Source organism: Salmo salar, chromosome ssa11, assembly GCF_905237065.1.
Source record: "Salmo salar chromosome ssa11, Ssal_v3.1, whole genome shotgun sequence".
Classification (NCBI taxonomy): domain Eukaryota; kingdom Metazoa; phylum Chordata; class Actinopteri; order Salmoniformes; family Salmonidae; genus Salmo; species Salmo salar.
In genome coordinates, this window is record NC_059452.1 from 103,233,363 (window position 1) to 103,249,995 (window position 16,633).

General features: G+C 46.6%; 1 protein-coding gene across 5 annotated transcripts in view; it reads right to left on the minus strand.

Annotated features, from left to right (window-relative positions):
• The window catches only part of postna (periostin, osteoblast specific factor a), an 86,332-nt gene extending 72,369 nt beyond the window's left edge, over nucleotides 1–13,963 (minus strand). For all 5 annotated transcript variants that reach the window (XM_045690219.1, XM_045690218.1, XM_045690217.1 and 2 more), the window contains exons 1-2: nucleotides 13,712–13,963; nucleotides 11,534–11,632 (exon numbers count right to left, since the gene is read on the minus strand). In XM_045690219.1, coding sequence (XP_045546175.1) covers nucleotides 11,534–11,632; nucleotides 13,712–13,830 — 218 coding nt within the window. In that variant the 5' untranslated portion in view covers nucleotides 13,831–13,963. The remainder of the gene's footprint in view (nucleotides 1–11,533; nucleotides 11,633–13,711) is intronic.
• Between the last annotated feature and the right edge of the window lie 2,670 nt (nucleotides 13,964–16,633).

Genomic DNA, 16,633 nt, shown 5'->3' on the forward strand with positions numbered 1-16,633 from the left:
TGTCTCTCTGTCTCTGTCTCTGTCTCTGTCTCTCTCTCTCTCTCTCTCTCTCTCTCTCTCTCTTCTTCTATCTATCATCATATCTCTCTCTGTCTTGATCTCAATTTCAAGAAGCAAACATACAAACATAAATCACTCACATCCTCTCATCACATCCAAACACAGCAATGATGTTATATTAGACATAATAAACTGAAACGCAGACAAACAGACAAAGGCAAACACATACACACAGGCACGCACGCCACCACACACACACGCAATCAAACACACACACGCAATCACACAAGCACACACGCAATCACAAACACGCACAGACACGCACAGACACACTACCCCCCAACACACACTCTTTCCTCATCTCTCATCCACACCCCACAACCAGCTCAGATACCACAGCTGGACAGATTTCCTCCAGAGGGGCTGAACAATGTTCCCACTGTCAGAAAGATAAAGAGAGAGAGAGACAGAAAGAAGGATATACAGTGCATTCGAAAGTATTCAGACCCGTTGACTTTTTCCACATTTTGTTACATTACAGCCTTATTCTAAAATGTATTACATGTAATTTTTCCCTCATTAATCTACACAGAACACCCCATAATGACAAAGCAAAAACAGATTTTTAGAAATCTTTGCAAATATACTGCTCAAAAAAATAAAGGGAACACTAAAATAACACACCCTAGATCTGAATGAAAGAAATAATCTTATTAAATACTTTTTTCTTTACATAGTTGAATGTGCTGACAACAAAATCACACAAAAATAATCAATGGAAATCCAATTTATCAACCCATGGAGGTCTGGATTTGGAGTCAAACTCAAAATTAAAGTGGAAAACCACACTATAGGCTGATCCAACTTTGATGTAATGTCCTTAAAACAAGTCAAAATGAGGCTCAGTAGTGTGTGTGGCCTCCACGTGCCTGTATGACCTCCCTACAACGCCTGGGCTAGCTCCTGATGAGGTGGCGGATGGTCTCCTGAGGGATCTCCTCCCAGACCTGGACTAAAGCATCCGCCAACTCCTGGACAGTCTGTGGTGCAACATGGCGTTGGTGGATGGAGCGAGACATGATGTCCCAGATGTGCTCAATTGGATTCAGGTCTGGGGAACGGGCGGGCCAGTCCATAGCATCAATGCCTTCCTCTTGTAGGAACTGCTGACACACTCCAGCCACATGAGGTCTTGCATTGTTTGCATTAGGAGGAACCCAGGGCCGACCGCACCAGCATATGGTCTCACAAGGGGTCTGAGGATCTCATCTCGGTACCTAATGGCAGTCAGGCTACCTCTGGCGAGCACATGGAGGGCTGTGCGGCCCCCCAAAGAAATGCCACCCCACACCATGACTGACCCACCGCCAAACCGGTCATGCTGGAGGATGTTGCAGGCAGCAGAACATTCTCCACGGCGTCTCCAGACTCTGTCACGTCTGTCACATGTGCTCAGTGTGAACCTGCTTCATCTGTGAAGAGCACAGGGCGCCAGTGGCGAATTTGCCAATCTTGGTGTTCTCTGGCAAATGCCAAACGTCCTGCACGGTGTTGGGCTGTAAGCACAACCCCCACCTGTGGACGTCGGGCCCTCATACCACCCTCATGAAGTCTGTTTCTGACCGTTTGAGTAGACACATGCACATTTGTGGCCTGCTGGAGGTAATTTTGCAGGGCTCTGGCAGTGCTCCTCCTGCTCCTCCTTGCACAAAGGCGGAGGTAGCGGTCCTGCTGCTGGGTTGTTGCTCTCCTACGGCCTTCTCCACATCTCCTGATGTACTGGCCTGTCTCCTGGTAGCGCCTCCATGCTCTGGACACTACGCTGACAGACACAGCAAACCTTCTTGCCACAGCTCGCATTGATGTGCCATCCTGGATGAGCTGCACTACCTGAGCCACTTGTGTGGGTTGTAGACTCCGTCTCATGCTACCACTAGAGTGAAAGCACCGCCAGCATTCAAAAGTGACCAAAACATCAGCCAGGAAGCATAAGAACTGAGAAGTGGTCTGTGGTCACCACCTGCCGAACCACTCCTTTATTGGGGGTGTCTTGCTAATTGCCTATAATTTCCACCTGTTGTCTATTCCATTTGCACAACAGCATGTGAAATTTATTGTCAATCAGTGTTGCTTCCTAAGTGGACAGTTTGATTTCACAGAAGTGTGATTGACTTGGAGTTACATTGTGTTGTTTAAGTGTTCCCTTTATTTTTTTGAGCAGTGTATATTAAAAATACATTCATATAACATCAAATAAAAGACGGAAAAAAATCACATTTACACATTTACATTCAACCTTGGGCAGCAATTACAGCCTTGAGTCTTCTGGGGTGTGATGCTACAAGCTTGGTACACCTGTATTTGGGTAGTTTCTCCCATTCTTCTCAGCAGATCCTCTCAACCTCTTTCATGTTGGATGGGGAGCGTCGCTGCACAGCTATTTTCAGATCTTTCCACCGGGTTTAAGTCTGGGCTCTGGCTGGACCACTCAAGGACATTCAGAGACTTGTCCCGAATCCACTCCTGTGTTGTCTTGGCTGTGTGCTTAAGGTCGTTGTCCTGTTGTAAGGTGAACCTTCACCCAGTCGGAGGCCCTGAGCGCTCTGGAGCAGGTTTTCATCAAGGATCTCTCTGTACTTTGCTCCGTTCATCATTCCCTCGATCCTGACTAGTCTCACAATCTGTGCCGCTGAGTTCAATCTTGGTTTCATCAGACCAGAGAATCTTGTTTTTTGTGGTCTGAGAGTCCTTAGGTGCCTTTTTAGCAAACTTCAAGCAGATTGCCATGTGCCTTTGACTGAGGAGTGGATTCCGTCTGGCCACTCTACAATAAAGGTCTGATTGGTGGAGTGCTGCAATGCTTTTCCAACGGTCTTGAAGGAGAGTTCCCATATATGCTGAGCACTTGTTTTTTCAACAGGACAATGACTCAACACACCTCCAGGCTGTGTAAGGGCTATTTGACCAAGAAGGAGAGTGATGGAGTGATCCATCAGATGACCTGGCCTCCACAATCACCTGACCTCAACCCAATTGAGGTGGTTTGGAATGAGTTGGACCTCAGAGTGAAGGAAAAGCAGCCAACAAGTGCTCAGCATATGTGGGAACTCCTTCAAGACTGTTGGAAAAGCATTCCAGGTGAAGCTGGTTGAGAGAATGCCAAAAGTGTGAAAAGCTGTCATTAAGGGAAAGGGTGGCTACTTTGAAGAAGCAAAAATATAAAATATATTTTGATTTGTTCAACACCTTTTTGGTTACTACATGATTCCATATGTGTTATTTCATAGTTTTGATGTCTTCACTATTATTCTACAAGGTAGAAAACAGTAAAAATAAAGAAAAACCCTTGAGTAGGTGTTTCCAAACTTTTAACTGGTACAGTATATTTACTGTATATGGAGTAATGCTCCTAAAGTCAATTTATTGGGCTAATCAACTTGTTGAAACAAATCAACATATTTATATGCTTAACATTCACATAACTTACATAGCATTGAAAATGTTATAATTTATATTTTACTGAGTTAGATACAAACATAATTAGACGAATCCCCAAATTGTGCAAATTGGTGATACATGCTAATTATGTCATATTTTAATGTCCAATAACTTTTGAATCAGAAGCTAGCATATACGCCGAGTTACCTGGCATTCTTCAACCAAAAACCTGTGTCCCTAGCCAACCAGTTACTATATGGGGAGGTCTGGACTTTATTAGAACAGGTGATTGTGCCCTTTGTAAAGGCTGTTGCTGGTTCAAATCCTGTTCTGGATGTTAGTCTCCACAGTCGCTACATCACTGATGAATTCTCCCCAGTAACCTATGTAGAGCATTAGGCTAATGCAAGTTAATAAAAAGGTCCTAAAATTCCCTCAGCGATGTTACAAAGGAAAACAGTAGCGTAGGCAACATGTGAAGGTTGTCATTATCAATAGGAATTTCCTCTTAATTGACCTGCCTGGTAAAATAAAGGTAAAATAACAAAAAATTAAAAGACTGCTGCTTTTGTAAACTTTGCTTGGAATCCTAATTGACTATTAAACATTGGTCGATTTTGGAAAAGCCAAAGTCAATCAATCAATAATATAATAATACGTTTAGGAAAGGTTTTCATCTTTAGCTCAGAATCTGTGTATACTATGTGAATAAAAACGTTCAAAATATATGTATATCGGAAACCAAACAAGGGTGGTCTATGGTGATAGGTGGGATGGTCTGAGATGGATTAAAGAGTTTATGTATTACTGTTATATGCTGTATATAAAAGTACTGTATTTAGCTGAAAACATGTAAAAAAAAACACAAAAATATATGTGTCCTGCAAAGAGGGTTAGGGTGGTGGCTGGGTTAATAAAATGAATATAAAAAAGAAGAAAACATTGCCTTAGTGTCACAACATAAAGTACATAGAGATTGATGTATTATAGGTTAGGGTTGTCTTTAACGAGTCGGATTTACCTCGGACTCCCGACCAGGCCCAAAACACCCGTAATTTGCTTGAAGAAGAGACAGCGATATCGGGGACGTAGGTTGGGGTACCTAAGGATCCGACGGCGAGTGAGTAATCCCCCTCTAACATCAGTCATTATTAGCCAACGTCATTGGATAACAAAATGGATGAGCTCCGATTACAACTATCCTACCAATGGAACATTAAAAACTGTAATATCTTATGTTTCACCAAGTCATGGCTGAACGATGACATGGATGAATGACAACATGGATGACATACAGTTGGCTGCGTTTTCTGACGACTATCGCCAAGATAGAACAGCTGCCTCCGGTAAGACAAAGGGTGGTGTTCTGTGTCTATTTGTCAATAACAGCTGGTGCACGAAATCTAATATTAAGGAAGTCTCAAAGTTTTGCTCGCCTGAGGTAGACCATATCATGATAAGCTGTAGACCACAGTATTTACCAAGAGGGTTCTCATCTATATTTTTCGTAGCTGTGTATTTACCACCACAAACCGATGCTGGCAATAAGACGGCACTCAATGAACTGTTTAATAAGGCCATAAGCAAACAAGAAAATGCTCATCCAGATGCGGAGTCCCTAGTGGCCAGCAACTTTTTTGCAGGGAAACTTAAATTCATTTTTCCTAATTTCTACCAGCATGTTAAATGTGCAACCAGAGGAAAAAAAACTCTAGACGACCTTTACTCTACACACAGAGACGCGTACAAAGCTCTCCTTTGCCCTCCATTTGGCAAACCTGACCATAACTCTATCCTCCTGATTCCTACTTACAAGCAAAAACTAAAGCAGGAAGTTCCAGTGACTCGCTCAATAAGGAAGTGGTCAGATGATACAGATGCTAAGCTACAGGACTGTTTTGCTAGCACAGACTGGAATATGTTCCGGGATTCTTCCGATGGCATTGAGGAGTACACTACATCAGTCACCGACTTCATCAATAAGTGCATCGATGACGTCCTCCCCACAGTGACCGTACGTACATACCCCAACCAGAAGCTATGGATTACAGGCAATATTTGAGCAAAAGGGTAGAGCTGCCGCTTTCAAGGAGCGGGACTCTAACCCGGATGCTTATAAGACATCTTCTTATGCCCTCCAATGAACCATCAAACAGGCAAAGCGTCAATACAGGACTAAGATTGAATCGTACTACACCGGCTCCGATGCTCGTCGGATGTGGCAGGGCTTGCAAACTATTACGGACTACAAAGGGAAGCACAGCCGAGAGCTGCCCAGTGACATGAGCATACCAGATGAGCTAAACTGCTTCTATACTCGCTTCGAGGCAAGCAAAACTGAAGCATGCATGAGAGCATCAGCTGTTCCAGACGACTGTGTAATCACGCTCTCCGTAGCCGATCTGATTATCTACGTGAGAATGCTACTCATTGACTACAGCTCAGCGTTCAACACCATAGTGCACTCAAAGCTCATCACTAAGCTAAGGGCCCTGGGACTAAACACCTCCCTCTGCAACTGGATCCTGGACTTCCTGACGGGCCGCCCCCAGGTGATAAGGGTAGGCAACAACACATCTGCCATGCTGACCTTCAATACGGGGGCCCCTCAGGGCTGCCTACTTTGTCCCCTTCTGTAAACCCTGTTCACCCATGACTGCATGGCCAAGCAGAGTTTCAAGTTCCTTGGTGTCCACATCACCAACAAACAATCATGGTCCAAACACACCAAGACAGTCGTGAAGAGGGCTCGACAACGCCTTTTCCCCCTAAGGAGATCGAAAAGACATTGGTCTCCAGATCCTCAAAAGGTTCTACAGCTGCACCATCGAGAGCATCCTGACCAGTTGCATCACCGCATGGTATGGCAACTGCTCGGCATCAGACCGCAAGGCACTGCAGAGGGTAGTGTGTACAGCCCAGTACATCACTGGGGCCAAGCTTCCAGGCAGTGTCAGAGGAAGGTCCCAAAAATTGTCAAAGACTCCAGTCATAGACTGTTCTCTCTTCTACAGCACGGCAAGTTGTACCGGAGCAGCAAGTCTAGGTCCAAAAAGGCTCCTTAACAGCTTTTACACCCAAGCCATAAGACTGCTGAACAGCTAATCAAATGTTCACCCAGATGATTTACGTTGACACCCCCCGTTGGTTTTTACAATAATAATAATCATTTTTGACTTTTGTTCATTTAGTAAATATTTTCCTAACTCTATTTTCTTAAAACTGCATTGTTGGTTAAGGGCTAGTAAGTAAACATTTCACGATAAGGTCTACACAGTTGTTTTCGGGGCACATGTGACAAATACGATTTGATTTGATTTGAGTGGTCAGCATTTCAAGCAAAATCCATACATTGTATCATTTCACCCCACCTGTAAAAGGCACCTCTATTTGGACAATGTGCTTTAGCCTTCATTGGGTTTACAGATTAAGAATATGAGGGTTTTATACATGTTTCTCAGAGACCAATCGCAATGGGAATACGAAAACAATATAATGTGATTTGTGAAATTAGTTGTAACTCCTCTACCAATCACAGCATGTCTTGCTGTGTATTACTAATGTGATTGGTCCTTGAACATATAGGAGGCAACTTTGAAATATATAAAAGCTTCTAGACCAAACCTCATGTATCCAGACCAAACCTCTTGTTTCCAGACCAAACCTCTTGTATCCAGACCAAACCTCTTGTATCCAGACCAAACCTCTTGTATCCAGACCAAACCTCTTGTATCCAGACCAAACCTCTTGTTTCCAGACCAAACCTCTTGTATCCAGACCAAACCTCTTGTATCCAGACCAAACCTCTTGTATCCAGACCAAACCTCTTGTTTCCAGACCAAACCTCTTGTTTCCAGACCAAACCTCTTGTTTCCAGACCAAACCTCTTGTATCCAGACCAAACCTCTTGTATCCAGACCAAACCTCTTGTATCCAGACCAAACCTCTTGTATCCAGACCAAACCTCTTGCATCCAGACCAAACCTCTTGCATCCAGACCAAACCTCTTGCATCCAGACCAAACCTCTTGTCTCTAGACCAAACCTCTTGCATCCAGACCAAACCTCTTGTATCCAGACCAAACCTCTTGTATCCAGACCAAACCTCTTGTATCCAGACCAAACCTCTTGTATCCAGACCAAACCTCTTGTATCCAGACCAAACCTCTTGTATCCAGACCAAACCTCTTGTATCCAGACCAAACCAGTCAGAGTCCCATTATAATAACCTATTGATCAAACCCTTTATTTATGTACCAGTCAATTGGTTTGAACCAAATGGATAGAAACACATCATTCTATACACTGCTTTAAAAGTTTCGCTTTATCACAAAATGTGGTATGACTTTTTATGTGTCACAGGCAACAAAGGGATTCACACATAGGTCACTTTTGCAAGCACGCACGTACGCATGCACACACACACACATACACACGCACACACACACCCTCAGGATACACAGAGCAAGCCTAGACAGGAGGAGAGAGAGACAGAGAGCGAGAGAGAGAGAGAGAGAGAGACAGAGAGAGGGAGGGAGTGTGAGAGAGATAGTCACAGAGAGAGAGAGAGGATTCCATTCATTGCACATGATGTCTGTAGACAAGACCAGAGACCTGTCAACCCAGAGTGAATAGAAGATAGGGAGGAGGAGGGGGAGGGGGAGGATGGAGGAGGGAGGAGGGAGGAGGGGGTGGAGGAGGAGAGAAGAGAAGAGGTGGGAGGAGGAGGAGGGATGAAGAGGAGGGACGAGGAGGAGAGAAGAGGAGGGAAGAGGAGGGGAAAGAGGAGGGAGGAGGAGGGAGGAGGAGAGAGAAGGAGCGAGGGAGGAAGAGAGGGGAGGAAGAGGAGGGATGAGAAGGAGAGAAGAGGAGGGAGGAGGAGGAGAGAGGAAGAGGAGGGAAGAGGAGGGAGAAGGAGCGAGGGAGGAGGAGAGGGGAGGAGGGGGAGGAGGAGAGAGAGAGTATCTTGTTACTAAAAGCTTTGGATTGTAGTTCATAAGTATTTAAATATATATTTAAAATACATGTAACATAAAAACTGTCCATCTCTGCACACACACAGGGAGGAGGAGAGAGAAGGAGCGAGGGAGGAAGAGAGGGGAGGAAGAGGAGGGATGAGAAGGAGAGAAGAGGAGGGAGGAGGAGGAGAGAGGAAGAGGAGGGAGGAGGAGGGAGAAGGAGCGAGGGAGGAGGAGAGGGGAGGAGGGGAGGAGGAGAGAGAGAGTATCTTGTTACTAAAAGCTTTGGATTGTAGTTCATAAGTATTTAAATATATATTTAAAATACATGTAACATAAAAACTGGCCATCTCTGCACACACACAGGGAGGAGGAGAGAGAAGGAGCGAGGGAGGAAGAGAGGGGAGGAAGAGTAGGGATGAGAAGGAGAGAAGAGGAGGGAGGAGGAGGAGAGAGGAAGAGGAGGGAGGAGGAGGGAGAAGGAGCGAGGGAGGAGGAGAGGGGAGGAGGGGGAGGAGGAGAGAGAGAGAGAGAGTATCTTGTTACTAAAAGCTTTGGATTGTAGTTCATAAGTATTTAAATATATATTTAAAATACATGTAACATAAAAACTGGCCATCTCTGCACACACACACACACACACACACACACACACACACACACACACACACACACACACACACACACACACACACACACACACACACACACATACACTCACACACACACACACACACACTATATCTATGGAGAGATACCTACTTTCTAGAATGAACGTGTACTCTCTCTGATTCTCTAAAACATTGGTCTCCAACATTTTCTGAGTCAAAACGCAAGGCGAGATCTACCTCTCCAAATGTACCATTTAAAAACAGTTCTGTCGCGATGATGTTTGAACAGTAAGCTATAGGTCCAATACATTATCACTGCATATTGGCTATTCTTCAATTGCCCTGCCAATGTTGTTCTCCTCAGACCATTTTGAAATGATATATTTATTAATCTTAATATTAATATGATCACACTGGTAATTGATCATTTGTTGTATTACTTGTGAGACACATCTGAGTGAGCATAATATATATATTTTTTTACTGAACTGATGGTCTATATCTGATGGTCAGTCTGAGTGGAGGGAAGGAGAAAGCAGCGATGGCTTCCTCCACTGAGAAAAGGGTCTTCCAGCTGATGGCGAAACTCAAGTCGCATTGCATTATTTCTGCCTCATGCACCAATTCATGTTGTTACTCCTATGACCAGGGAAAGTTAAATATTCCTCAACATTAAAAAAGCCACAAGCTACTAATGATAACAACACAAGCTTATGGAAACACGCTGCTATACTCATTCATTGCAGCTGCAGTGCTGGTTGCAGCGTGACTGGAAATAGGGAGAAAGTGCATTTTATGGCTTATAAAAGTTTTGAACAAAGTGTTGACACTGATGAATAAGAACTTAAATATGAATTACTCATAAAAACAGCAGCTCTTTGCTGTATTCAGTATAATAGAGAACATTAATAGACAAGAACAGCTCAAGGACAGAACTACATCAATTTAAAAATGGCACACGTAGCCTACATATCAATACATACACACAAACTATCTAGATCAAATAGGGGAGAGGCGTTGTGCCGCGAGGTGTTGCTTTATCTGTTTTTTTAAACCAGGTTTGCTGTTTATTTGAGCAATATGAGATGGAAGGGAGTTCATTGCACTAATGGCTCTATGTAATACTGTACACTTTCTGGAATTTGTTCTGGATTTGGGGACTATGAAAAGACCCCTGGTGGCATGTCTGGTGGGGTAAGTGTGTGTGTCAGAGCTGTGTGTAAGTTGACTAGGCAAACAATTTGGGATTTTCAACACATTGATGTTTCTTATAAAAAGAAGTGATGCAGTCAGTCTCTCCTCACGTCTTAGCCAAGTGGAGACTGGCATAGATAGTATTTATATCATTCCTCTGATTACAATGAAGAGCAAGAAAACCCTCTGAGTTCTATTAGATAGATAGCTCTGAATCTACGATATGGCAGAGGTTGAAAAGCCATAGCACTTAAGTTTTTTCAACAACAGGTTATAGTAAATAATATCAAAGCCAGCACTGAAATCTAACAGTACAGCTCCCACAATATTCTTATTATCAATGTCTTTCAACCAACCAGTCAGTGCAGTACATGTTGAGTGCCCTTCTCTATAAACATGCTGAAAGTATGTTGTTAATTTGTTTACAGAGAAAGAGCACTGTATTTGGTAAAACACCATTTTTTTCCAACAGGTCTGCTGTTGAAACCAGTACAGGTTGCATTTCCACTCTTGGGTAGTGGAAATACTTTGGCTTCCTTCCAGGCCTGAGGACAAAGACTGTCCTCCAGGCTCAGATTAAAGATATGACAGATAGGAGTGGCTATAGAGTCAGATACCTTCCTCAGTAGCTTTCCATCTAAGTTGTCAATGCCAGGAGATTTGTCATTCCAACTTGCAATACTTTTCTTTCTATATATTACATTGACAAAATGTTGAGTGTTGCAGTCCAAGCAGGTTCAAATATGTGAGACTAGCTGATTCTTATAATAACCATGAGAAATGGGAAATACATCTACCTATTAACAGAAGTGGTTAACCTATGACATTTCACCTCCGACCTCTGTGACACCCAGCACTGAGGTCACATACACAGCTGATGCAATAAGGTCCAGGTCATTTAGCCAACGGGGCTTTCTGCTAACCTGTCCAGGTCCTGTTCTGTGAATGATATCAGCGTAGGGGCGGCAGGGTAGCCTAGTGGTTAGAGAGTAGAGGCGGCAGGAAGTCTAGTGGTTAGAGAGTAGAGGCGGCAGGAAGTCTAGTGGTTAGAGTGTAGGGGCGGCAGGTAGTCTAGTGGTTAGAGTGTAGAGGCGGCAGGTAGTCCAGTGGTTAGAGCGTTGGACTATTGGACTAGTAGCCGAAAGGTTGGAAGATTGAATCCTCGAGCTGACAATGTAGAAATCTGTTGTTCTGCCCCTGAACAAGGCAGTTAACCCACTGTTCCTAGGCCGTCATTGTAAATAAGAATTTGTTCTTAACTGACTTGCCTAGTTAAATAAAAAATAGTGTGTGTGTAAAACAATGCTTTCTAGAGTCAGAGGTGGTGACTTACGCCTTCTTCCCACAGATGGAGCCTTTGTACCAGTTCCTACACGTACTGAAGTACTTCTTCTTGGTCCCCATTACCTGCTGTAGGGCACACACATTGGGTCTGAGGGAGGGTAGAGGAAGAGGGGGAAGGGGATGTTGGAAGAGGGAGGGAGGGAGGGAGGGAGGGAGGGAGGGAGGGAGGGAGGGAGGGAGGGAGGGAGGGAGGGAGGGAGAGAAGGAGGGGGAGAGGAGGATGGAGGTGAGGGAGGGAGAGAAGGAGGGGGGAGAGGAGGATGGGGGTGAGGGAGGGAGAGAAGGAGGGGGAGAGGAGGATGGGGGTGAGGGAGGGAGAGAAGTAGGTCAGAGAGGAGGATGTGGTGAGGGAGGGTAGAGGAAGAGGGGGAAGGGGATGTTGGAAGAGGGAGGGAGGGAGGGAGGAGGGAGGGAGAGAAGTAGGTGGGAGAGGAGGATGGGGTGAGGGAGGAAGAGAAGGAGGGGGGAGAGGAGGATGGGGGTGAGGGAGGGAGAGAAGTAGGTGGGAGAGGAGGATGGGGGTGAGGGAGGGAGAGAAGTAGGTGGGAGAGGAGGATGGGGTGAGAGAGGGAGAGAAGTAGGTGGGAGAGGAGGATGGGTGAGGGAGGAAGAGAAGGAGGGGGGAGAGGAGGATGGGGTGAGGGAGGGAGAGAAGTAGGTGGGAGAGGAGGATGGGAGGGAGGAAGGGAGAGGGAGAGACGTGAGGTGGGAGAGGAGGATGGGTGAGGGATGGAGGGAAGTAGGTGGGAGGGAGGGTGGGAGGAAGGGGGAGGGGAGGGAGAGGCAGGGAGGAAGGGAAGGGATTGGAGGGAGGGGGGAGATGGAGGGGGAGAGGAGGATAGGGTGAGGGAGGAAGAGGAATGATGGATGGGGAGACAGGGAGGTGGAGAAGAGGAGACAAGATGGGTGGGGAAAAGGCCGGGGAGAAGGGAGGAGTGGAGAGAGTAGAAGGGAGGGGTGAGGAAGAGGGGAGGAAACGAGAGGGGACAATGGTGCGGAAGGAGGGGAGGGAGAGTAGGGAGTAGGGGAAGAGGTGTGAGGAGGGTGGAGATGGAGGGAGGAAGGGGGGGGGAGGGAGAGGGAGGGAGGGAGGGAATAGGGGAAGAAGTGTGAGGAGGGTGGAGATATAAATTAGCCTTCAGTGTAATGCTGAAAACATTTTTCTAACTTAAGTACGCTGGTCTTTAATTCGCTGTGAATGACACTGGGAACCGTATCGAATTTTCCAGCATGGTTTTGAATCAGTGTTTTCATTGATGCTCCTGATCTCATTATTTAACCAGTTTGTGGTTTTGTGGAATTATACTCTGTAATTCATACACACTTTAATACACCACATAATAACCATTTCAAATGATGGACAATCTGTGTTAAAAACAAAAAGAACGAATGGCTTTTAACCGTGTAGTTTGTAGTTTAAAGTTTCTTTAAAGTATTGCTGTTAAACCTCCGTCTTACATTGTTTTACGAACAGTTAAAAATATCCTCACATCTCTAGATTGCTTCTCTACAAACACAGAGGCTATATTAATTATTAATTAATATATATTAATTATATGTTTTATTGAGGATATAACTAAACCCCTTCAGTTATTTACACAAAATAGTGTCACTGAACATCCCTTTCAGCTATCTGAGCAGTATATGACACGTACTACAGTCAGATGGTTGTATTAGTACATTATTGATACCTGGATATGTCCACTCATAAGAGAGCGTGACAAAGAGCTTTCATTCCTTTCATCATTCACCAGTCTCTCTCTCTCTCTCTCTCTCTCTCTCTCTCAATTCAATTCAATGGCTTTATTGGCATGGGAAACATATGTTAACATTACCCAAATAGCATCTATCAGACCATCTAGCATCTCTCTCTCTCTCTCTCTCTCTCTCTCTCTCTCTCTCTCTCTCTCTCTCTCTCTCTCTCTCTATCCCCATGTCCCCTGTCTCTCTCCATTTCTTTCCTTTGTATTCCCTGTCCTCCTATGTCCTGCATGTTCCCTCTCCCTCTCTCTCTCTCTCTCCCTCTCTCTCTATCCCCATGTCCCCTGTCTATCTCCATCTCGTTCTTGTTGCCCCCCCATCCCATGTACATCTCTCTGTGTTCCCATCTCTCTGTGTCCCCATCTCTCTCTGTCCCCTGCCTCTATGTCCGCTGTATGGTCCTTACCCCTGGATTCTGGCCCGGATGCGGCTGTGTGTCACTATCTTGTCGTAGGCTGAAGAATCCACTCTATTGACAGAGCTGAGCGCAAAGAGCGCAAACGTAGCAACAAACACAAGCTTCATCCTCAGGTAGTCTCTCTCTCTCTCTCTCTCTCTCTCTCTCTCTCTCTCTCTCTCTCTCTCTCCACGGTAGGTCACACAGGCAGTCACACACACTCTTCCCCAAAATGCACAGGAGAAATGGGAGCGTGCACAGGAGAGGGAGGTTTTATACCAGTAGTCTCCCTCACACCACCCCCCTCTACCCCTTGTTCAGCTCTCTCTCACTACATCTCTCTCTCTCTCTCTCTCTCTCTCTCTCTCTCTCCACACACACACACACACACACACACACACACTGTAAAACACATTCTCTCTCTCGCCCCACTCACTCTTTCACGTGCACACTCACTCTTTCACGTGCGCACTCATTGTTTCTGCGTGTTAGACAGAGAGAGAAGAAGAGACAGATGGTAGACATACAGAAGGAGGGAGAGAGAGAAAGAAAGTCAGAAAAAGAGAGAGAGAGAGAGAGAGTAAATTCATTCCCTTAACCACCATCCCTTCCCTGAGTACCCTAGACACCTCACCCCCCTGTCCTGTCCTCTCCTTCCCCGCTGCTCTCATCTCTCCCCCTCACCCCCCTGTCCTGTCCTCTCCCCCCCACCCCCTCTCCCCCTCTCCTTCCCCGCTCCTCTCATCTCTCCCCCTCACCCCCCTCTCTTCTCTTCTCCACCCCTCTCTCCCCTCTCCTCTCCTCTCCTCTCCTCTCCTCTCCTCTCCTCTCCTCTCCTCTCCTCTCCTCTCCTCTCCTCTCCTCTCCTCTCTCCACCCTCACCTCTTCTCTTCTCTTCTCTTCTCTTCTCCACCCCTTTCTCCCCTCTCCTCTCCTCTCTCCACCCTCACCCCCCTGTCCTCTCCCCCCCACCCCTCTCTCCCCTCTCCTTCCCCGCTGCTCTCATCTCTCCACCTCACCCCCTGTCCTGTCCTCTCCCCCCCCCTCTCCCCCTCTCCTCTCCTCTCTCCACCCTCACCCCCTCTCTTCTCTTCTCCACCCCTCTCTCCCCCTCCCCTATCTCCCCCTCCCCTTCCCGCTCCTCTCCTCTCTCCCCCTCACCCCCCTCTCTTCTCTTCTCCACCCCTCTCTCCCCTCTCCTTTCCATCCCTCTCTCCCCCTTCTCACCCCCTCTTCACCCCTTCTCTCCCCTCTCCTCTCCACCCCTCTCTCCCCCCTCCCCTTCCCCGCCCCTCTCTCCCCCTCACTCTCACCCCCTCTCTTCTCTTCTCAACCCCTCTCTCTCCCTCTCCTCTCCTCTCCTCTCTCCCCCTCAACCCCTTCTCTTTTCTTCTCCACCCCTCTCTCCCCCTCTCCTCGCCTCTCTCCCCCTCAACCCCCTCTCTTCTCTTCTCCACCCCTCTCTTTCCCTCTCCTTTCCTCTCCTCTCCCCCTCAACCCCCTCTATTTTCTTCTCCACCCCTCTCTCCCCCTCTCCTCTCCTCTCTCCCCCTCAACCCCCTCTCTTCTCTTCTCCACCCCTCTCTCTCCCTCTCCTCTCCTCTCCCCCTCAACCCCCTCTCTTCTCTTCTCCACCCCCTCTCACCCTCTCCTCTCCTCTCTCCCCCTCACCCCCCCCTCTCTTCTCTTCTCCACCCATCTCTACCCCTCCTCACCCCCCCTCTTCACCCTCTCTCTTCTCCTCTCTTCTCTACCCCTCCCCCTCCCCTCTCCTTTCCATCCCTCTCTCCCCCTCCTTACCCCCCCCTCTCCACCCCTCTCTCTCCCTCCTCACCCCCCTCTTCAACCCTCTCTCTTCTCCTCTCCTCTCTCCCCTCCCCTCCCCCTTCACTCTCCACCCCTCTCTCTCCCTCCTCACACCCCTCCCCAATGCTCATCCCCAATCCACAGGGTGTGACAACATAAACAGTCTCCTTAGACAGACCTATGGTGCATCCCAAAGCTCTATGGGCACGTGGTCAAAAGTAGTGCATTACATTAGGGAACAGGGTGGCTGTTTGGGACTGACACCTACTGCACATATCTGAGAGGCGTACGTCATTATACTGTTTCAACAGGATCTGTTCATTCTCCTCATGTCATTCCAGTGTATGCAAGGTTACCTCAACACCAGAAGTGAAGCTGGAACGGTCTGTTTAACTGTAGGTTACCTCAACACCAGAAGGGAAGCTGCAGTGGTCTGTTTAACTGTAGGTTACCTCAACACCAGAAGGGAAGCTGCAGTGGTCTGTTTAACTGTAGGTTACCTCAACACCAGAAGTGAAGCTGTAACGGTCTGTTTAACTGTAGGTTACCTCAACACCAGAAGTGAAGCTGTAACGGTCTGTTTAACTGTAGGTTACCTCAACACCAGAAGTGAAGCTGTAACGGTCTGTTTAACTGTAGGTTACCTCAACACCAGAAGGGAAGCTGCAGTGGTCTGTTTAACTGTAGGTTACCTCAACACCAGAAGTGAAGCTGTAACGGTCTGTTTAACTGTAGGTTACCTCAACACCAGAAGGGAAGCTGCAGTGGTCTGTTTAACTGTAGGTTACCTCAACACCAGAAGTGAAGCTGGAACGGTCTGTTTAACTGTAGGTTACCTCAACACCAGAAGGGAAGCTGCAGTGGTCTGTTTAACTGTAGGTTACCTCAACACCAGAAGGGAAGCTGTAACGGTCTGTTTAACTGTAGGTTACCTCAACACCAGAAGTGAAGCTGTAACGGTCTGTTTAACTGTAGGTTACCTCAACACCAGAAGGGAAGCTGCAGTGGTCTGTTTAACTGTAGGTTACCTCAACACCAGAAGGGAAGCTGCAGTGGTCTGTTTAACTGTAGGCTACTGTTTGTTTTTACACATATTTAACCCTTTATTTTTGTTTCCACAAAATT